At 40.4% G+C, this 26,947-nt stretch overlaps 4 protein-coding genes and 1 long non-coding RNA gene across 5 annotated transcripts; 3 read left to right on the top strand and 2 right to left on the bottom strand.

Annotated features, from left to right (window-relative positions):
• The first annotated feature begins 714 nt into the window (after positions 1 to 714).
• On the top strand, positions 715 to 6,569 carry LOC147254816 (extracellular calcium-sensing receptor-like). Its single transcript, XM_086215023.1, has 8 exons — positions 715 to 974; positions 1,878 to 2,172; positions 2,246 to 2,535; positions 2,698 to 2,993; positions 3,501 to 3,694; positions 3,807 to 4,028; positions 4,128 to 4,251; positions 5,504 to 6,569. Exons 1-8 carry the CDS (start codon positions 715 to 717, stop codon positions 6,415 to 6,417), a joined length of 2,595 nt encoding a protein of 864 aa, XP_086071149.1. The 3' UTR covers positions 6,418 to 6,569.
• Positions 6,570 to 7,911: 1,342 nt separating this feature from the next.
• Positions 7,912 to 9,142, top strand: LOC147254815 (uncharacterized). Its single transcript, XR_015118193.1, has 4 exons — positions 7,912 to 8,003; positions 8,087 to 8,246; positions 8,752 to 8,957; positions 9,040 to 9,142. It is a non-coding gene; the product is annotated as an uncharacterized LOC147254815 (long non-coding RNA).
• On the bottom strand, positions 8,027 to 11,970 carry LOC147254814 (extracellular calcium-sensing receptor-like). The gene is made up of 9 exons (XM_086216356.1): positions 11,846 to 11,970; positions 11,365 to 11,659; positions 11,140 to 11,226; positions 10,633 to 10,902; positions 10,196 to 10,402; positions 9,843 to 10,118; positions 9,236 to 9,463; positions 9,013 to 9,136; positions 8,027 to 8,940 (listed from the first exon to the last, which is right to left on the bottom strand). The coding sequence occupies exons 1-9, from the start codon at positions 11,953 to 11,955 to the stop codon at positions 8,027 to 8,029; spliced, it is 2,511 nt and encodes an 836-aa protein (XP_086072482.1). The 5' UTR covers positions 11,956 to 11,970.
• A 1,895-nt stretch (positions 11,971 to 13,865) lies between these two features.
• olfcu1 (olfactory receptor C family, u1) lies at positions 13,866 to 18,822 on the top strand. The gene is made up of 11 exons (XM_086215217.1): positions 13,866 to 14,055; positions 14,122 to 14,234; positions 14,341 to 14,493; positions 14,565 to 14,765; positions 14,972 to 15,418; positions 15,524 to 15,654; positions 15,813 to 15,909; positions 16,162 to 16,285; positions 16,436 to 16,908; positions 17,013 to 17,093; positions 18,149 to 18,822. The coding sequence occupies exons 1-11, from the start codon at positions 13,866 to 13,868 to the stop codon at positions 18,503 to 18,505; spliced, it is 2,367 nt and encodes a 788-aa protein (XP_086071343.1). The 3' UTR covers positions 18,506 to 18,822.
• Positions 18,823 to 19,590: 768 nt separating this feature from the next.
• Positions 19,591 to 23,013, bottom strand: LOC147254812 (extracellular calcium-sensing receptor-like). The gene is made up of 6 exons (XM_086215022.1): positions 22,814 to 23,013; positions 22,459 to 22,735; positions 21,528 to 22,352; positions 21,238 to 21,459; positions 20,997 to 21,120; positions 19,591 to 20,489 (listed from the first exon to the last, which is right to left on the bottom strand). The coding sequence occupies exons 1-6, from the start codon at positions 23,011 to 23,013 to the stop codon at positions 19,591 to 19,593; spliced, it is 2,547 nt and encodes an 848-aa protein (XP_086071148.1).
• Positions 23,014 to 26,947: the final 3,934 nt, after the last annotated feature.

Here is a 26,947-nt window from a genome sequence, read left to right as displayed (position 1 = left end):
CAAAAAAGATGCATTTCTAAATGAATCAAAACCAAACAAGCAGAGATAAAAGTACACAGCAAATTTAGATAAGTGATATCTGGTGGTTTTAATAGTAATTTTCACAGAATACAAATGTACCTGGGATTTGGAGACAGACCTGTTTGTTAATTCATTATTTTTATTTCACCTTTGATAATACTGACAATCTCACTGATCCAGGGTCTTAAAAAGGGACACCTGTCTTGGCAAGATATAACAGGACAACAATGAGTTAAAGATACAGTAGTGCCCAGGACAAATCATTAATATGTGACAATATTGGGGGAGGCATGGCTCAGAGGTAGAGGGGCCGTCTAGCAACCAAAGGGTCGATCTCCAACTGCCCCGGTGACAAGCATCCTTGAGCAAGATACTGAACCCCTAATTGCTCCTGATGGGCCTGCAATGGACTGGCGACCAGCCCAGGGTGAACCTTGCCTCTCGCCCAATGTCAGCTGGGATAGGCGCCACCCCAGCCCCCCCCCCCCCCCCCCCCCCAACAACAACCCTTAACAGATAAGCTGAATAGAAAATGGATGGCTGGATGTTAATATTGAACAGAAATAAAACTGTTAAACCCCACTGGGTAGGGCCATCTCTTAGGAAGCTGATGTGTAGACGAAGGAGGGGAACTTTTGTCTGAAAAGCTATATAAACCAGTGAAAACACACTTATGAACACACATGCAGAGGGATGGAGACCTCCGCACTCATTATTGGCCTGAACTTGGTTCTGAGTTTGTCGAAGCTGCCCTCTGCCCTTCCCTCCAGTAACTCTGGGAATCACCTGAAGTCTGCATCTATGAAATGTCAGCTCCAGGGTGCAGCTCGTCTACCTGTGTTCTCAATGGAAGGTGACTACATTATCGGAGGTGCTTTCTCCATACACTATTACATACACACTGTGAAGAATAACTACACCAGCATGCCTGAGCCATTAAAGTGCAAAGGAAGGTGAGTAAGAGGGAGAAGTGGAGCAGGAAATGTACGTGGTTAGAGATGTTTTATGTGTACTGCATTCATTTAATACTGAACAGTTAAGACTAGTGGGCAAAACATTATGAATAGAAGCTGTGTGTTTACCTATATGTCATATATTGTTTGTGAATTTTTCTGCTTTTATTTCAGAGGTAACAAGATAGTATCCCTCGTTTAGGTGAAAACTACCCTGAATTATACTTTATTTCATGAACAGACGCAGATCATCTCTTTACTGCCCATTACTACTGTGCTTGATCATGTGTTTTCTGTTCCTGAGAGGCTAGTATGAGAGAGAAGCGGGGGCATGAAAGGATATGCGCGGATAGAAATGTTTTATGATGTGTTTGCTGTTATATAATATTGAACCTCTTAATCTCTTTTTTTTTGCAGAAAAGGCCATATCAGTACATGCACTGACATCGTGTGCTCAGCTATGTCCTTATCTTCTGTTTTTATTTCATTGGTCTATTTCTTTTTTGAAATATCATGACTCAGTCATTTTGAACTTGTTGGGGAACGAATCTTTTCACCTAATTTATTTACAAATGCAGTCAAGCTGTTTCCTGTCCGTGACTGTACCTGATCATGCGTGTTTCGTTACGGGGTGGCTAGTATTAGAGAGGTCCAGTAAATGAGATGTATACAATGTTTTATGATGTGTTTACAACCGTTACATAGTGAACATTTAGTAACTAGGTGTTTGTCAGTAAAGGCCAAATCGGTGTATGAACTTGAGTTCAGCTTCTGTGTTCACTTGTGTATCATCTTAGCATTTTGCATGACTTTGACTCCTTCAACCCCATTTTTATTGACAGTTGCAGTTCAGTCACGATCAGGTGAGAAGCGCTTTTAACATTAAATTATGTTTCTGTGCAGCGTTGACTCTCGTGAACTACGCTTTTCCCGAGCAATGATCTTCACCATTGAGGAGATTAACAACAGCACAGAGCTGCTGCCTGGCGTCAGGCTCGGCTATCAGATTCATGACACCTGTGCATCAGTGCCTGTGGCTGTACATGTGGCCCTCCAGCTGTCAAACAGCCTGGAAACAGTGTTTTATACTGGCAACAATTGCTCACAGGCTGGTCAGGTGATAGCGATTGTTGGTGAATCTGGGTCTACGCCATCTATCAGCATATCACGTGTCATTGGGCCCTTTAATATTCCTCAAGTAAGCTTTTCAAACTCAATGGTTATATTGTGATCACCTAAGTAAAGAGTGAAACGATGTTGTTCTCATTCAGGTGAGCCACTTTGCCACATGTGCCTGCTTGTCTAATAAGCAGCAGTACCCCAGTTTCTTCCGAACCATTCCCAGTGACCAGTTCCAGGCGAATGCTCTGGCCAAACTGGTGAAACATTTTGGCTGGACATGGATAGGCGCTGTCCACTCAGACTCGGACTATGGGAACAATGGAATGGCCTCTTTTCTGGTTGCCGCTCACAAACAGGGCATTTGTGTGGAATACTCAGAGTCTTTCTATCGGACTCACTCAGCCAGCAGGATCCAGAGAGTGGCTGATGTTATCTGCAGGTATTGTTTTAGTTTTGGGTGTTGTTGTTTCTCAGGCAAACCCCCCCCCCCCCAAAAAAAAAACAACCCAACTTCTTAAATGATTGTAAGTCCTTGTAACACAAATTTCCTAGGTCTGCTTTAAGGTGATATCCAATACGTAATGTAGAACACTGTCTCTAGGTCTACAGCTGTGGTTGTTGTGGCATTTATGGCATCTGGAGACATGAGAATTCTGCTGGAGGAGCTGTCACGTCGGCCTTCTCCACCTCGACAGTGGATAGGCAGTGAATCCTGGATAACAGACCCAGAAATGCTGAGATTCGACTTGTGTGCTGGTGCCATTGGATTTGGCATCCAGCAGTCTGTCATTCCAGGTCTGAGAGACTTCCTGTTAGATCTTTCTCCTGATGAAGTAGCTGCCTCCCCAGTGCTCACAGAGTTCTGGGAGGATGCATTCAACTGTCATTTGTCTGAAAGTAAGAAAGTAATCAAATATGTATCAAGACAAAGGTCCAGTTTTGACATATATGTTGCACTACAAAGCTGTAATAAGCCAGCACTCAACTATTCCGTAAATGTTTCGGCTGTACATTTGGTTGGATTGCCTCGTGTATACATTATGTCAGTCCTGTATCCGCATGTTTCCTGTGACCTAAACACAAGCTTTCATTAAAAATACTACAAGGAATAATACAAGTACAGTTAAAAAAGAAAAGATTCAGAGCAATGATTTCAGAGAAAACTAAAGAACACTGGCAGAAACTTAAATATAACATTTCGATATGTATAATTCGGCATTGCTATTAAATGTAATGTAAGATTAGAATTGTTCTAAAATATCATTGAAGTTTTCAGTTCAAGGAAAACCATACAAGAGCATGACAAAATGTTTGTAATTATTTGTGATAGAAGCAGGGAGAGATTTGTACTTTCATTTGCAGGGCCCCAAAACACCTCTGTCTGTGTTTCAGGTGCTGCCACAGCTGAGCGTGTGTGTGATGGAACTGAAGATATACGGAGCCTCCAGAGTCCATATATTGACACGTCTCAGCTCCGAATCACCAACATGGTGTATAAAGCTGTCTATGCGATTGCACATGCCATCCACAAAGCAGTGTGTCAGGAAACTAATTCAACAACTCAGTGTGGTAAATTCCCCAGGATGGGGTCTGCAGAGGTCAGCGGGATTGAGACAGGAAGTATTGATTCATAATTTCTATTGTTATTAATTGAAATGTGAAATATTAATCATATGTACTTTTACTCTTTACCTTCCTCCCTTGAATCAGGTTCTTACTCAGCTAAAGCAAGTTAATTTTTCTCAAAATGGATATGATGTGTCGTTTGATGCCAATGGCGACCCTGTGGCAACGTATGAGCTGGTGAACTGGCAGAGGAGTTCCAGTGGCAGTTTGGAGCTGGTGACAGTTGGAATTTATAATGCATCACTGCTGTTTGGTGAGGAGTTCCGTATCAATAGTAACATCAGCTGGATGCAAAGTAGCACTCAAGTAAGGGGCTCAAAGATAAGGCTTCCATGTATTCCATTGTTACTACATTGAATAAATATAACTGAAGTCCCTATCTGTATGTCCTTGTATAAATGACAGGTTCCGGTGTCCGTGTGCACTGACAGCTGTCCTCCAGGAACACGTAAAGTGCTGCAGAAAGGAAAACCCATCTGTTGCTATGATTGTGTACTTTGCCCCGAGGGAGCGATTAGCAACACAACAGGTAAAAGCAAAAGAGTGCTCAGAGTGAAAATACCTCCACCGAGGCGAAGTTTGGTTCACACACCAGCCCTAATAACAACTGCAAGAAGCGATGAGCGGACACACTAATCTCTGTGCATGTCACAGTGAGTGGCTGTTCTGAAATGTGAGAGAAGGATGAAACCTGATAATATGTCCAATGTGTGTGTGTCTGTGTGTGTGTGTGTGTGGGGGGGGGGTGCTAGATAACATATCACGTTCGACAGGCATTTCTGACCTAATTTAACATTGATCTGGTCAAACCACTGAGAGCATCAATGTAGAATAAGTAATTTCCATTTGCCACAATCTGATGCTATTCCTCATCTCCCAGATAATTGAATGGATTCTCCCCTGGCTCACGATACACTCTTTCACCAAGTTTGGTAAAAAAACACTCTCAGTTTTTGCCATAATGCCATTCACAGAAAAACAAACGAACAAACAGATGAATGCCACTGCTTGGTGGAGGCTCATAAATGTTAAGAAATAATTAAATCAAATTCTATAATGCATGTTATTTAGTATAGGAATGAATACCAGGATCATATGAACTACATGTAGAACTACAAATGTTTGCTAATTCTAACCTTGGCTAGCTTAGCTTACCCACATGGAATGGTAGCATGGTCACTTGGATAAGGTAGTAGCTCAAGAAGGAGAAAATGGCATAATTCATATTATATTTAGCATAGGAATGAATTGCAGGATTAAACTGTTACTGTATATAGAATCAAAAAGACATCTTAATTTCTCACACCAGTCACAAATGTTTGCTAATGCTAACCTTGCCCAGCTTAGCTTACCCACACAGAACAGTGGCATGGCCACTTAGTATATTAGCCATCATTGAAAAAACTTGTATCCAGACGCAAAAAAAACAAAAACAACCCACTGAAGATGTTGGGGTAGTTAATGATTTCAGCTGTACTCACAGACATTGCTTTTGCTGGCAGAAATGCAAAGTAATGTTGAAGCTGAAGAGCTGGTGGCTTCAGACTGAACAAACAAAGATGACAATTTCACTTCATGTCAAACAGGAGGTGCATAAATAAACTGGCCTCTCTTGGTTTCATACAGGAAGGAGATTACAACCTGTCAACAAACCATGCTTGTACAAACTACTACCTTGGTGTGAAGGCGCAGGACACTGGCACACTCCATAGAAAAGACTTTGTAGACAGAACATAAATGGTCTTGTACTGTAAAGTCAATTCTGATTTTTCTCCCCCCAGATTCCCCTGAGTGCTTTCCTTGCCACAAAGAGTTCTGGCCTAATACAGAGAGAAACTCTTGTTTTCCCAAGCCGGTAGAGTTTCTGTCCTTCAGCGAGGTTCTAGGAATCATCCTGACTGCCTTCTCCATCGGTGGGGCCTGCATGGCCATTGTAACAGCAGTGGTGTTCTACTGTCACAGGACGTCCCCAATTGTCAGAGCTAACAACTCAGAGCTGAGCTTCCTGCTGCTCTTCTCTCTGACTCTATGTTTCCTGTGTTCATTAACGTTTATGGGACCACCCTCTGAGTGGTCCTGCATGCTGCGCCACACAGCGTTTGGCATCACCTTCGTTCTCTGCATCTCTTGTGTTCTTGGAAAAACTATGGTGGTGTTAATGGCCTTTAGAGCTACACTTCCAAGTAGTAATGTTGTGAAATGGTTTGGACCCCAACAGCAAAGAATGACTGTAGTGACCTTTACTTTTATTCAAGTTTTGATATGCAGCATTTGGTTGGTTCTTAGCCCTCCTTTTCCAATCAAAAACCTAACCATACACAAGGAGAAAATAATTCTTGAGTGTGCATTAGGTTCAGCTGTTGGGTTCTGGTCTGTGCTTGGCTACATCGGCCTCCTGGCTTTTTTTTGCTTTATATTAGCTGTTCTTGCCCGGAAACTACCTGATAGTTTTAATGAGGCCAAACTTATCACCTTCAGCATGTTGATATTCTGTGCCGTTTGGATCACCTTTATCCCAGCATATGTCAGTTCCCCTGGAAAATTCACAGTGGCGGTGGAGATATTTGCCATTCTGGCCTCTAGCTTTGGGCTAATGTTGTGTATATTTGCTCCAAAGTGTTTCATAATATTGTTTAAGCCAGAAAAAAACACCAAGAAATATCTGAGGGGTAAAAATCAGTCTTATTATACCTGAGGCTTGGACATAATATACAGTAAATAAGAATGTATATCACAGTGTCACATATTGCATGAAATGAACAGCTTTTTTTTTTCCACTGGTGTGTTTATATTAGTATCACACTGTTACTAGTTGGATCTTTTATTGCCTCAGCTACAACAAGACTATACATGGAAATTCTAATAATTAATATCCTTTGATGAATACATTTAATAAGTGAAAGAATTAAAAACGTATGGTATTGATTCCTGCCTCAACATTTGGATGATATCATAAGAATAAACATGAAATATAGGCATAAAAAGTTTGATGCAGAAATGAATCTACTTCAATATATTACTGTTTCATCAGCAAATGACAAAAGCTGAAGATTTGACATTTCAACTCTTGAGTTTATGATTAAAAATGTATCTGATTTTACTTTTCTATTAACTTTGGAAAGAATAAATGATGTCTTTCTTGATATCAAGAGGTTTGATGACTGCAGCAACGTTCAGGTGTGTGACACCGTCACATTTGTATTTGTTATGCACACATACTGACGCCACCAACCATTCATAGTACAATGGAAAAGTTTGGCTCAAAGGCTTTGTGTTAACTGACTTCAATTTGTTCACCTGACACCCTCAAGGTTTTGCATCAGAAAGCATCTTTCTATTAGAAAGCCTTAGAGGCTGGTTGTCCCTTGTGTGCTCCAATGCTTGGGATCATTAAACCACAGAGGGCTTGAAACACGGTCTTAAAGTTGTACTTTGTTTTTTTCAACCTGTGAGTTTAATTAGTGGAAGCCATTTGCCCCATTGGATTACATCATAGCACGCTGTGGAGTTGCAGTCAACAACAGGCCCTTGTTCCATACTTTCCATACTACTTTGAATTGGGTCCAAGACGAAGAAACCTTAAGTTCACTGTTCAGACTTTCATGAACAATACGATGTAATGAATAGATGAACTAATGACCATTTAAGTTACTGGTCTCAACAAAACAGACTCAAGAGTTCATACTGCAAATCCATATGTATAATTTGGATTCAGTTTTGATTCATGCTTTTGCTTAATACCAATTACCAACCACAAACTTACACAGTTACAGTTGGGTTGGTTTTTTTTTTTTTGCGATTTTCAATCGTACTGTTTAATTTTGAACATTATTTATTAAAATTTCTGTTTAAAAATACACATTCCAGTAAAAAGGAAATTTTGAACAAAGACTATAGGAATAGGGCTGCATGGTGGTGCAGTGGTTAGCACTGTCGCCTCATAGTAAGAAGGTTCTAGGTTTGAGCCCCGGCTCGAGAATGGGGTCTTTATGAACTGATATTTGTGTTTTTAAAAAAATTCCAGTAAAAGGAAATTATGAACAAAGACTGCAGGCATTGAAAATTTGTGCAGGGTATGACACCTCTTCTGGCTTCAAAATACCTCAGAATGTGTCTTAAATAGTGGGACGAAGTGGCAAGGCTGGTGGCTGTGACCATACTCAGATAAGTCTGTGTCTCATTCAAGGTGCCAGAGGGAATCTTATGCTATTGGTATAAGGCTGTCCTCCAAACTGGATGTTAGGGGACACATGCGCTTGGGCACGGTCTGGATCACTGAATGTGAGTTGTACCCAAGTGGTGCCTTATGGTTTTGTCGTTCCTCTTCCCATAATTGCTTTCTTTGTGTTTCTCTCTGGCCTCAGCAGGATGATGTAACATTTGGGTCCAAACAGTGCCACCAAAAGACCAAAACTGGAGGCCAGGATGGCAAACACTTCCACTGCATCTGCATATTTCCCTGGAGAGTTGACATAAGCTGGGACAAAGGCTACCCACACAGCACAGAAGATCAGCATACTGAAGGTGATAAATTTGGCCTCATTGAAGTTGTCTGGAAGGTTTCTGGCTAGAAATGCCAGCAGGAAGCTGAGGATGGCCAGTAAGCCAATATAACCCAGTAACACAGCAAAACCAACTGTGGACCCGACCACACACTCATAAATTATCTTGTCATTTTGGTATTGAGTGTTTTTATGAGGACTTGGTGAGGCTGATACAAGCCATGTAGTGCAGATTGCTGCCTGAATAGAAGTGAGACCCAAGACAGTCCCTCTCTGCTGCAGAGCACCAAACCACTTCAGACTGGCTCCTCCTCCTGGTTTGGAGGCCTTGAACACGGCCAGAACCACCATAGTTTTTACCAGAATACATGAGACACAAAGCACAAAGCTGATCCCAAATGCTGCATGTCTCAGCTGGCACGTCCATAGTCTGGGACGGCTGATGAACAGCAATGAGCACAGGAAGCACAGTTTAAGTGATGCCAAGAGTAGGAAACTCAGTTCTGAATTGTTTGCGCGTACCACAGGTGTACTGCGATGATAGATGAAGATCCCCAGAACAACAGCAGAGATAAGCGTGCCCAGCAATGATGATGTTGTCAAACAGATACCCAGAGGTTCATGGTAGGAGAGAAACTCTGTTTTCTTGGGAACACAATTGTCTCTCTGTAGGTTGGACCAGAAATCATCAGGGCAGCTGATGCACTCTGTGGAGTCTAAGACATAACAGAAGGTATAAAGATTCATGTTTATGTTAAGTAAACCAAACTGCAGTATTTAAAATTAACCTGTCTTGTTGCTGATTTTTCCATCAGAACAGGGGATACAGTTGAAACAGCACTCAGGTTCCCCCTTCTTTCTGGCCATGCGAGTACCAGGAGGACAACTCTCACTGCACACGGACCGGGGAGGCTGTACGGAGGAAAAAATATAAATCTGCTATTTTTTTCACCAGTGTTCACTTTCATATGCAAGGCCAAAAATAAAGGAGATTACAAAAACTGGGGTGACCTGTTTGGACTCAAAATTCCAGAAGATTTTGTCTTCATCAATTGTGAGTTCTTCACCTTTGAAGGCTGACCTCTTGACATCTCCCACATTCTGGACCTTTATTTGTTCACCAGGAAGCCAGTGCCAGTTCATGATGTCGTAGATGGGTAATGCATCACCATTCTCATCAAATGACACACGATCACCAAAAGATGTGGTGAAGTTAACCTTTTGCAAATAATAAACAAGCTACAAAACAGTGAGAGGAAACAATGAGTTATTTCTTAGTCTACACATCATACCAATTAAATCAGCCATGACAGTTGAAAAGAAAAAGAACAGACCTCAAGTGATGGACAGTTATTCAGAAGGAGGAAACAAAAGAATGTGTGAATGTTCAATCTTGTCCCAAAAGAAAAAGACAACAGAAAAATTGAGATACACATGTTTTCTCATAAAACCTTTGTATGATATATGACAAAAAGTGAATGTTTTCTTAATTAAAAAAATTAATACAACAACATCAACAACAATAATAATAATAATAATAAAAACATAATAGGGTCTTCACCTGAAATACCTTCAGGCTCAGGCCCTTATAATAATAATAATAATGATAATAACACACCTGCCACGGCTCCAGTCTTTGCAGTGTAGCACAGCTGCTCCCGCTGAAAGGCCCTCTCCCTGGCACACACTGCAGCATGTCATCAAGGGCGTGTGCCAGAGCATAAACAGCCTTGTAAACATTGTACTCAGGCCTGAGGTTCGAAACATCCAGAAACTCAGTCTCCACGTTCTCCAGTTGTTCATCTCCAGTGCAGAGTGCTCCTCCAGCCTCCAGCCAACCTGCTGGAGGAGGTGGATATTTACACTGGAATGTGTGCTCCCAAAACTGCCTTTCCTATCGAACAAAATTTCTTTATTACAGAAATAATTAATTTAAAAAATTCCGAATACGGCAAAGAAAAATCATCTCACCATGTCATTTTCATTTGTTTTGTTAGCATTCAGGTCAGGATGTATTCTTAATAGGAAGTCTTGGAGGCCTGGTATTTCTCCTCGACGGATGGCGATTCCTATCGTTCCTCCCAGATACGGCCTGAGGCGTGGGGTCTGGAGCAGAGCGGACGCTATCCAGGCCTCACTGGCAATCCACTGGCGGCCTGTCACATTCTGCCTGATCACCTATACATTGAAATCTATCAGATTTGTTCGTAGACCATGTCCTAAACTTATAAATTTGTCATTTGTATATTTTGTTGTACAATTTTACTCCAGTGAAATACCATGTGTAGCTAAAATTTAACGATTGCCTATTGTAATAAAACATCTGTGAATTTATAGAAATTACACAAAATTCCTTGACTCCGAGAACAAAGTTAAACATCTTTTTAATCTCTTCCTTAAATTCTTACCTCCTCCATGAGATAAATCATGTTACTTTCATGTGCAAACACAATGACAACATGAGCTGTGGATCTTTTTATCAAATCCACGATTCTCTGAATGGCAGCTGAGTCATTGCCCCAGGGTAAAACCATGGAATACGCAAGGCAGCCTCCGCCAGACTGAGCCAGGTCGGACTGGAGGGATCGAGCAACATTCAGTCCATAATCATCATCACTGACCAGAAGGCCCACCCATGTCCAGCCAAAGTATTTCAGAATTTGAATCATGGCCTGCACCTGAATAAATGGCAATGATTTAAAAAAAAAAAAAAAAAAAAATCAGTTATTACGAGGAAATAATTTCTCATGTTCAGCTGCGTAATCTGCATCAAAATGTAGAAAATACACACACACACACACACACATGCAAAAAGTCTTTAAGCAGATGAATAGAATTACATTGGTATAGTTCTTATGAATTAGTGCACAGTGCAGCTCAAATTATGTTAAAGTTCTTGTGTTGTTGCCGTTTACCTGGAAAGTATCACTTGGGATTGTTCGAAAGAAAGATGGGAAGCGTTGCCGATTGCTCAGACAGGGACAGGTGGAAAAGTAACTCACCTATGAGATGCGATGCACAAGAGGCCATTACAGGTTATCCACTCAAAAATAGTTGAATACCAATATTTTTAGCTGATATTTCAGTCAGATAGTAAGTAAATAATTCATTCTCAGTTGAAATGAGGATTTTAAGCTTACGATGGGCAATTTGTATAAACCTATCACACTCGACATGGCAATTGTAAATGTAGAGTAGGCATCACCAACGATCCCTAGAACCGGAGGAGCACCAACACAGGTTTCTTCCAGAACAATCTGCTCCTCTTGACCACTGGCCAGTGACATTGCAGCACGAAATGCAATTCCAAGTGTAGCACAGTTGTCGTACAGACTGTATCCCAGAGTGAGATTGGGGAGCAGGTTGGAGTTTCTGTTGATCTCATTAACAGCAAATGCCATAGTCTGAGCATGTCTGAACCCTAGAATATCAAAGCTAACACACACACACACACACACACACACACACACACACACAAACAAATGTAACAATTACAAAAAGAAGATGCGACATTGTTAGAGAAAAAATATACAATAATATCAGATGTATATGATCGTGTTCATACCACTAATACTGCAGAATAATCCTTAGGTTTCTTCTATGCTTGTGTGTGAAACTCACCCTCGGCAGCGGGGCTGACTCGGTTCTGAGGTGTATGTCAGTTCAGGGTATTCAAAAGAATAATGGACTTCAAACAGCCCACCCAGAACCACATCACCAGCCTTGTGCATCCCATTCAGATGAAACTGTCTCCGTAGCTTACAAGATGGGGAAACAGAAGAAGAGGAGACTGGCTGTGTGAAAGAAAGTAAAATGAAGACCATCAAGTATGTGTCAAAGAACGCCCCCATTAGTACACTCCTGTTCTGCCTCTGCTCTTGTTTTCAAAACCTTTGCACACTCTGTTAATTTATATACACAGGACAACCTCATCCACTTAATGCATCTACGTCAGTGTTTGCTGGATCTTCACACACACACACACACACACACACACACACACACACACACACATACACACATACACACACACACTATTAAATCAAGGACAAAAAAAAGACAATTTTAAGTTAATTGTATAATGGTAATTGATATAAATTGACATGAACCTGACCTCACTTCCAACATGGCTCTATTTACTTATTATTATTGTAAACAACAACAATAATAATAATACTGAACCTCTCAAAATACAATTGTAAAGTGACTCAAACTGGAAAAATAAAACCTTAAAACCCAATGAGTAAGACAGCTTAAAGAGATAATTTGTCAACTAAGATTTTAATCATCAACATGTTGCTTCACACCTCTTGTTCAGTTTATGAACAATGGAAAAAGAAAAAAAAATCAATTTTTCTCTATTAAAAAGGCCATTCTTGAGACAAAATTGAATATGGTGTATGTGGGACGATGAACCTGACACTTGAAAGTGCAGTGTTTTAAAAAGAAACATGAATATGAACTTTAGTGAACTCCAACTTAACGATATGATGTCCAGTAGGTGGTAACAGTACATCAAGTCACATTCAGATGGCGCTAATTTAAATATACTCAATCTATCAAAAACACAATAGGGCGGGATTTCTTTTACAAAATTTCCAAAAAGCCAAAAAATATTATATATAAATTATTATATTTTCCTCATCATATAATTTTTTTATGAATCAGTGTAGAACTTTGTCGTAAAATTAGATTTTTTTTAATTGCATGTTTATTCCTAATTGTTTTGCAAGGCGGTTGTGATTACTACAATCATTTACATAATGTTGCAGTTGTACTTCTTAGTTCTAATTCTTCTGTTTAGTTGACTGAATGATTTTTTTTTTGTATTAAAGACGTGAAAAATAAGTGATTGCAATAATTTACAGAGAGATTGAATCATTTCCAGTCGGAGAAAAACAAAGTATGAAGCTGGAAAGTTGCTTCTTACTGTGATTGGTTGATCTGACGATGACTCGTGTTGGACAAACAAATTCAGCAAACATCAGATCTTTTATATTGACTCGATCAGTCTGTCACAGATTTTGTTGGAGAAACATTCACCCCAACAAGCTCTCTTCTGTCTTTATGTGTTCAGCAATGAAACAGCATCGAAGCCTGGTTGGGGCTTTACTCTGGCTCTTTCTTTGGGCTTTGCTCAGTCTTTTTTTCTCTCCAGTTTTCCCCGATGTTCCTCAGTCTGCAGAAAAGAGGAAACAACTAAATTTGGATGCAGGTGTGGAGGATGAAGAGAGTAGTTTTCCTCACTGTGTGAAACTGGCAGACAGGGAACCTGCAGCGCTGCAGTCTGACGGGGATGTTGTGATTGGGGGGTTGTTTCCTCTGCATTATCGGTTACTTGAGCCGCAGTTCAATTATCAAAGCAAACCTCAGCTCACAGCCTGCAGCGGGTGAGTGTGAGGGAACCTTTGATAACAGATATGGTCATTTTACTCAAAAAAAAAGCAAACCCAAACCTTTATGCACATACAGTACGTGGTACTGAAATGAATGTATCTTAATGTGATTGCATTTCTGTGTTTCTTTCCATTCTATTTAATGTTGTGACTTTTTTTCTTCTTTATCTGTTTCACAATGAATCAAAGACTGTGTTCAACATCATTTAACTTCTCCCAGGTTGGAGCACAGAGCCTTCCGCTGGATGATGTCCATGGTGTTTGCAGTGGAAGAAATTAATAGTAATTCAAGCCTGTTACCTGATGTTAAACTGGGCTACGTGATCATGGACACCTGTGACCATGTTCACACCAGTCTGCAGGCCGCACTCTCTTTAATCTCTCACTCCACAATGGCATCTAGAAAGGTGGAGCAAAAGGAGGACACAGAAAAAGGTTTTGATGTACCAAAGGAGAAAAAGACTCTTGATCTTAATAGAATGTATAATGACAAAGAATCAGAAACATCCCCTTCATGTGTGGCTGGTTGTCCTGTCCCTGCTGTGATTGGCCTTGCATCGTCTTCCCCAACCAGAGCTGTGGCTCACACTCTGGGACCTTTTGATATCCTGCTGGTAAGACAGGAATTACATGATCATTCTCAGTGTTCATGTTCCTCCTATTTTCTTTTGGATATGAACAAAGCAGCATTTATTGAAAGTGTTAATACTTCATGTCTAGGTGAGTTATTTTGCAACCTGCACTTGTCTTACTGACAAGCAACTGTACCCCTCTTTCTTGAGAACTGTTCCAAGTGATTTTTTTCAAGTCAGAGGTCTTGTACAGTTGGTCCTCTTCCATGGCTGGAGCTGGGTGGGCGTATTAGGAACCACGGTGAGATGAGGACATTTTCTATTGCAAAGAAAAGACATGTATAACATAAACATGCATGATATGTGTTTTAGGATGACTACAGTCGCTACGGTATTCAGGCATTCTCCGATCAGTTCAGTCAACACGGCGGGTGTGTGGCGTTCCATCTGACTATCCCTCAGTCACCCACTGCAGCTGAAATACAAGAAATGGCAGACAGGCTGCAGAGTTCAACGGCACATGTAGTGGTGGTCTTTGCTGCAGAAGTGCAGCTCTTAGAGTTATTCTCAGAGGTGAGATTGCGTCATCTGGGTTAATGCATCCAGACGTGATGGTGGTGTAAAAAGAATGCTTATATGATCATTTATCACCAGCCCATGATAATCTGACAGCTGTATGCTTCATTTTCAAGCTGACTCGGAGGAATGTGTCAGGAATACAGTGGCTAGCCAGCGAAGCCTGGGTGACTCCCAGCCTGCTCACCTCAGCCTTCTTCCAGCCTCTCCTACTGGGAACACTGGGCTTGTCCTTCCCTGCAGTCCAGATACCGGGTCTAAAAGAGTTCTTAGTGAATGTTCGCCCCTCTCCTGAACCTGGCATGGAATTTGTCAATATGTTCTGGGAAGACATGTTTGGCTGCAGGCTGCAAATTCTAGGAGACACACTGAATGACAATGTGACTGACCCTCAGTCATTTGTTGTGGAAAAAAACACATTGAATTACTCGTTTCACGAAAATGCGAAAGGTGCTGCTGAAAAGCCTCTCTGTACTGGTTCAGAAGATCTCAGGTCAATCAACAATAGTTACACTGACGTATCTCAAGTCAGAATATCCTATAATGTGTACAAAGCTGTGTATGCAATTGCCCACGCTCTTCACCAGTTATTACACTGTGACTCTGACAAGGGAACGTGTGAGAAAAATCGCTCATTCACCCCTCAGCAGGTACGTAGAAAAAAATGCAAACATTTGATATTTTACTGATTGAGTCTTTATTTTTGCTATTTTTTGGACAATTTTCTTGACTTTATTGTCTTTCTTCTCATTCAGTTACTGCACCATCTGAAGATGGTGAATTTCACCACCCAGTTTCAAGATAAAGTGTACTTTGACTCCAATGGAGAGCCTGTTGCTTACTATGACATCATTAACTGGCAGAAGGACAGCAATGAAGAAATTAGGTGAATTAAGTGCAAATTTTATGCAATTCAGATCTTTTGGCTAAGGTATATTGTGAATACTGAAGTGCTAATATTGCAAGGGGAAATATTGTGACACGTTTGTTCATTTGAATGTTTTGCATAAGTGTATGTGTCAAGATAACTCAATCTGCGTTTAGATTTGTCAAAGTAGGAAGCTACGATGGTGCATCTCCTCCAGGACAACAGTTACAGATGGAGAAAAGCAGCACTGTTTGGACAGCAGGACAACTGCAGGTAAGCCATACTGTACTGTATGTATACTACAAATCTTAGCTTGTATATTGTCGTCTTCTTAAGATGATGGCCTTAGTCATTTAGAAACTGTGCCCTGTCGGAAAAGGTTAATGTGACCAGGGAAAGGAAAGTTTGGGGAGTTCTTACCCCAGGACCCAGTGTCAGATAAGCAATCGACAATTGATTGATGGATTTATTACACTAAACATTATGTAGTCAAGGTAAACATTGGTCTCCAATCCTTTTCTTCAGGTGCCTGTTTCCCAGTGTAGTGCACCATGTCCCCCCGGCAGCAGACAGGCCAGACGTCCAGGACAACCACACTGCTGCTTTGACTGTTTGCCCTGTGCTGAAGGAGAAATCAGTAATCAGACAGGTAGCTATGTTTGTCTTTTTCAGATATCATCACTGGTATATCATTTAACCATTAGAATGGATCTCAGCTTGGGTTAACCATAGCACATCACTTATTTTTGGAATTTGCATATGTTTATCAAGTATTTGTCTTTATTTTCTGTCTTCAAAGGTTCCACAGAGTGCACGAAATGTCCTGAGTACTACTGGTCAGACAAAGACAAAGTTAAATGTGTTGCTGGGGTAGAAGAGTACCTGTCTTTCTTTGAGACCATGGGTATCATACTGGTGATACTCACACTGCTAGGCGTTGTCCTGACAACCACCGTTACTACAGTCTTTCACAGTTTCCGCTCCACACCCATCGTCAAGGCCAACAATTCAGAGATAAGTTTTTTACTTCTTCTGTCACTCATACTTTGCTACTTGTGTTGCTTGGTGTTCATTGGCCAGCCAACTGTGGTGACATGTAGTCTACGTCAGGCAGCATTCGGGATCAGCTTTGTCCTCTGTCTGTCCTGTCTCCTCGTCAAGACCATTGTGGTTCTTTTGGCCTTTCAAGCTAATTCACCTCGTTCCAGAGCTGTGAAGCTTTTTGGTCCAACTCAACAGAGAGCACTGATCTTTTGCACCACAGCTCCTCAGGTGGGAAAAGCCAAATTAAGACATCAATTTGAACCTGAATTGGTGATTGTGTGATTGTGGTTTTTATTTTTCAAACAAGAAAATGTTCTTCATTTGCCTACTAGATTTGTCTCTATGCTGGTTGGCTTTCGGGTGCGCCTCCCTTCCCATTCAAGAATCCCACCTATCAGGCCTCAACTGGAAAAGTAAGGAAGTCCGTGAAGAATGTGCTGTGAGTCTATTTCAGTCAGAGGTTTTGTTAATCTGCACACAGCCAATTGAGCCAACCAGAAGGTGCCCCCAGGTGAGGCTTAGTAAATCTGGACATTTTGCTACCCATCCATCCATTTTCTTCCACTTATCCCGTGAAGGGTCGTGGGGGCGGGGAGCTGGAGCCTATCCCAGAGGCTTTTGGGCGTGAGGCTGGGTACACCTTGGTGTTCTAATGGGGAAAGTTATTGACATGGCCTGTGCCACATTACCCCCAACAGGATGCTATGGTACACAGTGGCAAAACCCCAGAGATCTGTTAAGATAAGACTGGGCATTAAAGGCACGTCTTGAACGACAAACCTTTTCAACACTGTTTGGAGGTCTTGGGTAGTACCAAAAGGTGTGGCAGACCGAGGCAGGGGTACATCTCTTTAAAAAGGGGGGCCAAAGGGTGTATGCCAATTACAGGGCCATCACAATACACAACCTCCCTGAGAAGGTATACTTATATCAGGCATTTAGACTCTTAGCTCACTCTATTGCTTTCAAAACCAGTATGAAATGGGGCTCGAGATATCAATGATGATTGGTGGCAGGTGGCATATTTTTCAGCGGTCATTTATATGCTGCGCTCAGCAAGGTAAAACCAGTTGGGGTTTTTTTTAAACTGCACATGAGTCTGGTCTGACAATTATTCCTACACTCAGATGGCGCTAAAGCAGTGTCTATTCCTGATTGATAAATGAGGGCCAATATAACCGTGCAATCTATGTTCACATGATAGAAACACATAAACCAAGAGACAATGTCCACATCAGAGGATTCTGAGCAACTTGACAAACAAACAAACGAATGAGATGGAGAAACATCACTCCAGGATTCTCCATCTCATTCGTTTGTTTGTTTGTCAAGTTGCTCAGAATCCTCTGATGTGGACATTGTCCACATCAGACAATGTGGACAAGAAACATCACTCCAATCCTGGAGTGATGTTTCTTATTGATCCCAGAAAGAAACCGGTCAAAATATATGTTTGTGTCATCACTAGATTGTTGTGGAGTGTAAGGAGTCATGGCCTCCTGGATTCTACCTGGCTCTGAGCTATATTGGCCTTCTAGCCTTCCTCTGCCTCCTCCTGGCCTTCTTGGGACGCAAGCTGCCTGATACCTTCAACGAGGCCAAACTGATCACCTTCAGTATGCTGATCTTCTGGGCTGTGTGGATTTGTTTTATCCCGGCTTATGTAAGCTCCCCTGGGAAGTTCACTGTGGCTGTGGAAGTTTTTGCAATTTTAGCCTCCAGTTCTGGATTGTTACTGTGTATTTTTATTCCCAAATGTTACATCATTTTACTGCGGCCTGAGAGTAATATTAAAAAAGGCATGACTGGAAAACCTCCCAGATGAGTCGATTGTGTAGAAATACATCAATTGTAACGGCTCGTAATTTCCATTTTGAAATTCAATATTAACGATCTGATTGTTTAACTAAGTAAAAAGCTGTATGAAATAACACAAGATTTATGTTGCAGAATAAATACATTAGTACGATGACTGGATAGTGTGGCTTCTTTTTACGTGGTGTTTTTTTTTTTTTTTTTGGTGTATGTTTTTGATCCAGTTCATACTCTCATTACTTTACAATCCCACACCTTTTTTTTCTGTATGTGTCAGCAAGACTGCTTCAAAGCTTATCCTCCTTTTAAAATTTGTGCCTGGATTATTATCTAAAACATGTTTTTTTAGTTGTGCATTGATTGAGACGAGTGCATACATACTTATTCAAAATCATTCCAGAAATTTGTGTACGTTTTCCTCAGTAAAAGAGCCTGAACACATCACATAAATGTAGCGTATGCTCCCTTGTACTGAATTGGGACAATTGAATCCTCAATATTCTATTACTATTGATTGTCTCAACACGTTAATGACTTAATAAAGAAGAGAGAAAGCAAAAAGAAGGTACAAATGTGGGAATATCAAAAAGGAGTTATTGTGGGGGCGTGGGATATTTCATTCTGACGATCGGAACTGATCTGGATTATTGATCATGTTTATTGATTTATTTGTTTTTTATTTTCTTGGGTGCATCGTAATCAAGATTATTATTGAATCAGAGCTATTCAGTTTTAACAAGCATGGGAGAAGCTTCAACCTGAAAGTAACAGCCCACTGAAGGCCAGCTCACAGCCCACCCATGGGCCACGGGCCACTGGTTGAGAAACACAAAAACTAGGTTGTTACGTCTGAAAAAAGTACAAATAGTCATCATTTAATGATCAAAGTAATTATAACAAATTATTTTTTATTTGTCTTCAGCTTACATATTTCAGTTTCTAATCAATATTAATACGTAATTAAATAACTACCCATCAAACAGATGCAAACTTGTTTCATGAGCAAGAACATTTTATATGATCGTACTTCTCTCAAGTAGAAGAAGCAGAAACAACTCTTTTATTTGTTGAATTTAAGAACTCATGAGCCTTTGTTCAGAATTTTCCCATTACATGCTTCTTGGTATTTCTTTCTGGCCTAAGCAATATGATGTAACATTTCGGTGCAAAAATGCTTATTAAGAGTCCAAATGCTGAAGATAAAATTGCAAATGTCTCCACAGCTACGGTGAACTTCCCAGGAGAGCTGACGTACGCTGGGATGAAGGTGATCCAGACCGCGCAGAATATCAGCATGCTGAAAGTGATACATTTTGCTTCATTGAAGTTATCAGGCAACTTTCTCATTAGAAATGCCAAAACCAGACAAATGAACGACAGAATTCCTATGTACCCCAGCACTGCGTAGAAAGCAGTTTCAGAGCCAGTGTTGCACTCTAAAATGATCCTCTTATTGCTGTATCTGAACACCCTGTCTGGGAAGGGTGGGTTTAATTTTAGCCACAACACACAGATTACAATCTGGATTAAAGTGCATGAGCAAACTATGATCCTTTGCTGCTTGGGTCCAAACTTGATCACAGTTTTGCTGCCAGGAAACGAGGCTTTGAAAGCTGTTACAACCACAATAGTTTTACCCAATACGCAGGAAATACAAAATGCAAATGTCACTCCGAAGGCTGTGTGGCGTAACATGCAACTCCAGAATGTGGGTTTGCCAATGAAAGTTAAGGGACAAAGAAAACACAAAAACAGAGAAAACAACAAAAAACAGCTCATCTCAGAGTTGCTGGCTTTTATCACAGGTGTTTCTCTGTAGCAGATAAAAATAATCATGTTGGCCAGCGACAGAGAGGCACCCAGCAAGGAAACAATGGCGACAGCGATTCCCACTGGCTCATCATACGACAGGAACTCAACTGTTTTAGGAACACACTCATCTTTCCTCTCACTGGACCAGTACTCCTGTGGACAGGGTGTGCAGTCTGCTGAACCTGTTGAACATGTGTTATTCATGTTATTCATTTAATTTAAAAGTTCTACTATTGAAGCTTCCAAACATCCTTGCACCCCCTCATTTAAAACTAGCGACATCACAAGTATATACACTAATGTTGGCCAACTGGTTTCGTGTACATAATGCATCTTTTAAATGGACTAAGCTGTAAAGTTCTTTATTTATTTCAAATTTGCTTATATATGTATTTAATTTTGCAAATGTTTTTGTGAATGTCACTTGTCCTTTGGCCTCTGAGAAGAGACTACCATTCTCAGTGAATGATGAAATAAATTAAAGGGATTTTTTTTTTTTTAATCCAGAGACTATTAAATACATATGTAAAAGCAAAACTGCATCTAAACTTGTTCAATTCTATAAAATTTTCTATAAAAAATATATAGAATAGGGTGGGTTACTAGAAGTCTCATTTATTTTACGTTTGCTGAGGATTTTGTTTTTTTGCATATGCATATCTGTACATGATGTTGTTTGGATTAGATACCTGTTGAATTGGCTATGGTTCCCTCAGTACACGGGATGCAGTCAAAACAGCAGGTTGGTTTCCCCTTAATTTGAGCTTTCCTTGTTCCTACTGGACAAGCATTAGCACACACTGATATTGGAACCTGAAAAATTCATTTAAAAACAAAACTTCATGAAATGTAATTAGAGAGACACAAAAAAAAACCCAAAAGTTTATTGAAAGTTCATAAGAGATGTTGGTGGATGAAAACATTAGTCACCATTTTTTCTGTCCTCCACACTATCTCTTCCTCCTGGATCTGAAGCTCATAGCTGCCGTTAGCAGCAGAGCCAAAATGACCCACAGTCACATGCTGCACTCTCCCGTCTCTCAGCTGCCAGTTGATGATGTCATAAGACGCAGGAGGGTCGCCGTTCTCATCAAAGAACACGTTGTCCCCAAACTGATTCCAAAAATTGACCTTTTGTAGTTGGTCAGACACCTTTGAAAAGAAAACAACTGATTATTTTAGCTCATATCACAACAGTAATCACTTGCATTATTTCTCACCTGTTTTGGCTCAATTTCTGATACGTTCAAACATGGCTGCACTGGTTTCTCTCCGACAGGTTGGCAGAATACCAGACGGTGGAGAGCATGGGCAACGGCATAAACTGCCTTATACACATTGTAAGAAACTCTGAGCTGAGTGATATTAAAGAACACATGCTGGGAATTCATTAATGTCTCATTGCCAATGCACATTTTAGTTCTTGCTTCAGTGTCTGTGTGTTCAGCGGGTGAAACACGTTTACAGCCCACCATAATCTCCCAGAAATCCCTCACAAACTCTTCACCTGGATCGATGTAGGGGTTAATGCCTGTAAGGAATGGTTTAAGATTTGGAATAGCCATCTTCTGCACCACAAATCCCAGGGCTCCACCAAACGCTCGGTAGATTTCCGGCGTGGAGGGTCGCGCAGCTGTTATCCAGGCCTCGCTGGCAATCCACTGAATTCCTGTGATATCCTGTTTCACCACTTCTTTCATCAAAGGATAAAAGTCACCCTCAGGAACGAAAGCAAGAATGACTTTGACAGTGGACTGCTTGATCATTTCCACAACATTTTGAATTTTATCTGTTGAGTATGTCCTTAGAATTGTCCCAACAAATGCAACACACACCCCGAGCTTTTTAACCTCTTCTGTAAAAGCAAGGATGCCATTCCGACCGTAGTCGTTATCTGACTGTATGGCACCAATCCACTGCCAACCAAAACGTTTGACCAGTGCTGCCAAAGCTTTAGCCTGGAAATAGTCGCTGGGAATTGTCCGAAAAAATGTAGGATATTTAGTTCTGTCACTTAAGCAGGCACATGTTGAGAAGTAACTCACCTGTAAGAAAAAAAGAGGAAAAAAAACACCACTAAAATAAATGCTTGACAAAAATCATCAAATATTACACAACAACCATGATAATAAAAACAGGCTAATCTCTTACAACTGGTACTTGAAATGGTCCAAGTGTTCCAGCCACAGCTAAAGACTGAGAGGATCCAGACTCAGCAATGAGGGCAGATATTGCTGAAGGACAAGGCGCCGCGTCCTCTGGTCCACTAGCCAGCGATAGTGCAGCACGTAAAGTGTTAGTGGGAGACGCACAAGAGTCAAGGATCCTGTAACCGAGCAAAATGTTTGGCAGCAGCGTAGAATCTTTGTTGATTTCTTCGATTGCAAATATCATCACTTGTGTCCATCGAAAAACTCGCAGGTCAAATCTGTAAAGGTTTGAGTGATTGTAAAATAACAGAGACAGCAGCGTGCTGGATGTAAAAATCAGACCTATTTCAACTTACCCCACGCACTTCACTCCTAGAGGTTCCCTCTCGAATGTGTAAGTGCTACTTATTTCTTTATTGAAAACTGGGAAAATCCCCCCAATCATTATATCTCCCTGCTTTAAAAGACTTGGCATGTTAAACCTGCCAAAGCGTTCACAGCCCACAGCTGCATCGAAGAAAAGAAGAGACAAGAGCACGGCTCTCGCCTCGAACATGTTTGCTCTGCATTTTTTAAGAGTCATAAGGATGCAACTCTTATATCAAAGGTGCAGCATTTAATCCCCACAGGGCCTTGTGAGGCTTCACTGATGAGGAAGGGTGGTTGCTCTATTTGGGTCATACTGTCAGCACTGCATGTTGACTAAGAGAAAGTCAGAACTGAATTTTAGTGGTGCTAAATAACTCAGTGTCCAAAAATCCTGTTACGGTATGGCAAAAGGAATAATAAATGACTTTGAATCATTAAAAATTGGTTGCATGTGTTTCTCTGATCATCAGGTATTGCACTTCAAACCAAAAAAATGTACTTCTTTTTTATATGTGTTTCTGAGCTGCACTATTCCCCAGACTCACAAAATCCACAAGTTCACAAACCTTGCGATAAATTAAAGATGAAAAAGGAGTGTGTATGTTACGGTTGTGTTTATGTTATTACCATCATTGCCTTTTCATCCAGACCTTACATGAGAAGTCTAAGGATGTGCACACATGTCCTCCCCTGAGTGATCTTTAAGTGTTTCTCATTTATTGTGGGTATAAAAAAAATTCTCAAGGAATTTTATACACACACACACACACACACACACACATATATTTATATATTTGTATACTCTCTATAGAACATAAAATAAACAGTTTACCGCCACTCCATGCTGATAAAAAATATGACAAAATTCCAGTTTAATGAATTAATTATATAATTGTTAAGAGGCCTGTGAGTGGTGGTTTACCAAAGGCAGATGATGTGCAAGGTGGGCTTCCCATCAAAGTGCCCCCCGCCCCAGGAAACCAAGATTGTAAATGATTGTATAGCACTTACATACAACATGAAACAAGAATGTAGAAAGGCTGAACAGATATGGAGGAAAACCAAGCTCCATGTTCATTATGAGCTGTACAGACACATGTTACAAGAGTACAACAGTGTGCTCTGCAACGCCCAACAGCAGCACTTGTCTGAGTTTATTAGCACCAATGTCAACAACCCACGAACTCTGCTGTGGTTGATAAACTTACAAACCCCCCTCAACAAATAAACCCAGAATTTCTCTCCATAGAGAAATGCAATGAATTTGTTAACTTTTTCTCTGACAAAATCAAAACCATTACACATAACATCAATGCCACACAGTTGAACACAGAGGTTTTCTTGTCTACTAGACCTAATCCTTCAGCTGTTTTGTCAGAGTTTAATTCGAGTTTTATTATTGGAAGACACTGTCAGTCATTTAAGATCAACAACATGCACTCTGGACGTAATGCCATCTGACTTTCTAAAAACTGCTCTTCCCTCAGTGGAAGCTGATTTACTGCAAATAGTAAACAATTCACTGTCATCAGGTGTCTTTCCAGATATGCTAAAAAGAGCTGCTGTGAAACCGCTTCTAAAAAAGAGAAACCAAGATGCCTTAATTCTGAATAATTACAGACCAGTCTCAAACCTCCCTTTTCTAGCCAAGATCATTGGGAAAGTTGTATTTAATCAGCTGAATGACTTTCTGGACAGGGTAGGCGTTCTGGACAAATTTCAATCAGGTTTCTGACCTCACCACAGCACTGAAACGGCCTTGGTTAAGGTGTTAAACGACATAAGACTGAATACAGACTTCGGCCGTGTATCTTTTTTGGTTTTATTAGATCTTAGTGCTGCGTTTGACACTGTTGATCATGGAATCCTGCTGCACAGGTTAGAAAACTGGATTGGACTCTCAGGAACGGTCCTCAAGTGGTTCAGATATTACTTAAAAGACAGGATATATCATGTTACAATCGGCATCTATGAATCTGAAGAACTGGCAATGACTAGTGGCGTCCCCCAGGGGTCCATATTAGGCCCCCTTCTGTTCAATTTGTACATGTTGCCTTTGAGTCAGATTATAAAGCAGTTCAATATTGACTACCACAGCTATGCTGACGAGACACAGTTTTATGTATCTTTGTCGCCAGGGGAATTAAGTTCAGCTGAGTCACTATATAAGTGTTTGGAGCGAATTAAAAATTGGATGAGCCACAATTTCCTTCAATTTACCCAGGATAAAACAGAGATTATTCTTTTTGGAAATAAAGATAAAGGACCACCATCGCAGAGTATCTTGAGACATGGGCCCTGAATACAACAAACCAAGTCCATAACCTTGGTGTTGTAATAGACTCAGATCTGACCTTTGACAGCCACATCAAAGCAGTCACCAAAACTGCTTTTTATCACCTCAAAAAAATAATTAGAATTAAATGTTTTATCACCCAAAAACACCAAGAGATGCTCATCCATGCGTTTATATCCAGCAGATTGGACTACTGTAATGGTCTGCCAACAGGCCTTCCTAAAAAGAGCATTAAGCAGCTACAATTGATCCAAAATGCTGCTGCTAGGGTTCTAACTCGTACCAAAAGAACAGAACACATCACACCAGTTTTGAAGACTTTACACTGGCTTCCAGTGAGCCAGAGAATAGACTTCAAAGCATTACTGTTCGTATACAAATCACCAAAGGGGTTAGCTCCCGATTACCTATGTGACATGTTTAGAACATATAAACCTTGTAGAAATCTTAGATCTGTCAACTCAGGACAACTGGTGCTTAGCAGAGTGACAAATAAACACGGAGAAGCTGTATTTAGTTACTATGCTGCAAATCAGTGGAACAAGCTACCAATGGAGGTGCAACTTTCACCAAGCGTGGACATCTTCAAAACCAGGTGGAAAACTTTCCTCTGCTCATGTGCCTATTCATAGTCTGCACTGACTCTCTCTTTTCTTTTCTCATTTCATTTGATTTTACGCTAATGTCTTTCTTTTTCCTTCCTGTATTTTAATCTATTCATGTAAAGCACATTGAATAGCCCTGTGTATGAAATGCGCTATACAAATAAATTTGCCTTGCCTTAGATAACAAGCATTCAGGCTCATTATTAATACTCAGTGTTCTTACTAAAGGATACAACAAACAACTACCGGTAAGTTAAGGTCAGAAAGCATGCGTGTCCAAGATAAATTGTCAGTGATTTAAAAAAGAAGGATCTGACAGCGGTAATAACCAATTAACTCCTCACACATGATGATTGTAACTAGATATTTGGAGACCTTAAGGTCCATATGTCAGTGAATTTGAGAGAAAAACAGTTTGGAAACTTAATTAGACTTGAAAGAGAGTCAAATCATTGACATTGTGTGAAACGACTATCCTGTGAAGGAGTACAGTATATTATCATGTTCCAATGAAATTAGCATGCTTGCTAACACTAGGTGTGTGTGTGTGTGTGTGTGTGTGTGTGTATGTGTGTGTGAGTGTGTAGAGACAATTTCTTGATTGGTTTGTGCATCGCTCAAAACATTCTTTTTTATGTTTGGTAATCCTGGTTCAAATGGCTGCACTGAGAAGAGAGAAAAAAACAGAATATAAACACACACACACACACACACACTATCAGTAATGCACAGGCTCTTGAAAAACCTATAGATTTTGGCCTCATAACATGCCCCTTTTCTTGTAGTAGTCTGCAGTCGTGCGACATAACCTCGTTTTTAATCTTATAGAATGTATGTGAATTTTTTTTTTCATAATCCACCTCATCACTGTTTGTGGAAATAGTAGTTTAGGATGAATTATGTGCTTTATATTAGTTTTATTTAGTGATAGTGCTGTATCAGTGTAGTTTAGTAATAGTTTAGTTTTATGATGACTTTGATTTTTTTTTGTCAAAATGTTCTGTTAAAAAAGTGAACAATAATGGACCAAGCTATCATACAAAAAGCATTATTATCAACCAAAACAATGGAAAAATCATACATTTATTCCATAAACATATTGTCTCATCAGAGTAAAAAAAAAAACAACCCAATAATGAAAGAGTGAATGATCCCATTGTTCACGCATCTGAGCGTTAACAACAGACACGCTGATGACAGTTATTGAGAACAGCATGTCT

Source organism: Aulostomus chinensis, chromosome 10, assembly GCF_037954235.1.
Source record: "Aulostomus chinensis isolate RoL2024-O1b breed Wild chromosome 10, RoL_Achi_v1.0, whole genome shotgun sequence".
Lineage (NCBI taxonomy): Eukaryota > Metazoa > Chordata > Actinopteri > Syngnathiformes > Aulostomidae > Aulostomus > Aulostomus chinensis.
This window is presented reverse-complemented; position numbering and strand designations above follow the sequence as displayed.

Excerpts from the sequence above, each read along its gene's own strand:
- LOC147254816 (XM_086215023.1), top strand. The coding sequence starts at position 715 with ATGGAGACCTCCGCACTCATTATTGGCCTGAACTTGGTTCTGAGTTTG. Across the intron at positions 2,173-2,245 it reads GGCCCTTTAATATTCCTCAA|GTGAGCCACTTTGCCACATG; the intron begins GTAAGCTTTTCA and ends GTTCTCATTCAG. Across the intron at positions 2,994-3,500 it reads CAACTGTCATTTGTCTGAAA|CTGAGCGTGTGTGTGATGGA; the intron begins GTAAGAAAGTAA and ends GTGCTGCCACAG.
- LOC147254814 (XM_086216356.1), bottom strand. The coding sequence starts at position 11,955 with ATGCACAAGGCTGGTGATGTGGTTCTGGGTGGGCTGTTTGAAGTCCAT. Across the intron at positions 10,119-10,195 it reads AAACAAATGAAAATGACATG|GAAAGGCAGTTTTGGGAGCA; the intron begins GTGAGATGATTT and ends TTTGTTCGATAG. Across the intron at positions 9,464-9,842 it reads AAAGACTGGAGCCGTGGCAG|CTTGTTTATTATTTGCAAAA; the intron begins GTGTGTTATTAT and ends ACTGTTTTGTAG.
- olfcu1 (XM_086215217.1), top strand. The coding sequence starts at position 13,866 with ATGATGTCCATGGTGTTTGCAGTGGAAGAAATTAATAGTAATTCAAGC. Across the intron at positions 14,494-14,564 it reads TGGGCGTATTAGGAACCACG|GATGACTACAGTCGCTACGG; the intron begins GTGAGATGAGGA and ends TATGTGTTTTAG. Across the intron at positions 15,655-15,812 it reads GACAGCAATGAAGAAATTAG|ATTTGTCAAAGTAGGAAGCT; the intron begins GTGAATTAAGTG and ends ATCTGCGTTTAG.
- LOC147254812 (XM_086215022.1), bottom strand. The coding sequence starts at position 23,013 with ATGTTCGAGGCGAGAGCCGTGCTCTTGTCTCTTCTTTTCTTCGATGCA. Across the intron at positions 22,353-22,458 it reads GACCATTTCAAGTACCAGTT|GTGAGTTACTTCTCAACATG; the intron begins GTAAGAGATTAG and ends TTTTTCTTACAG. Across the intron at positions 21,460-21,527 it reads CAGAAATTGAGCCAAAACAG|GTGTCTGACCAACTACAAAA; the intron begins GTGAGAAATAAT and ends TTCTTTTCAAAG.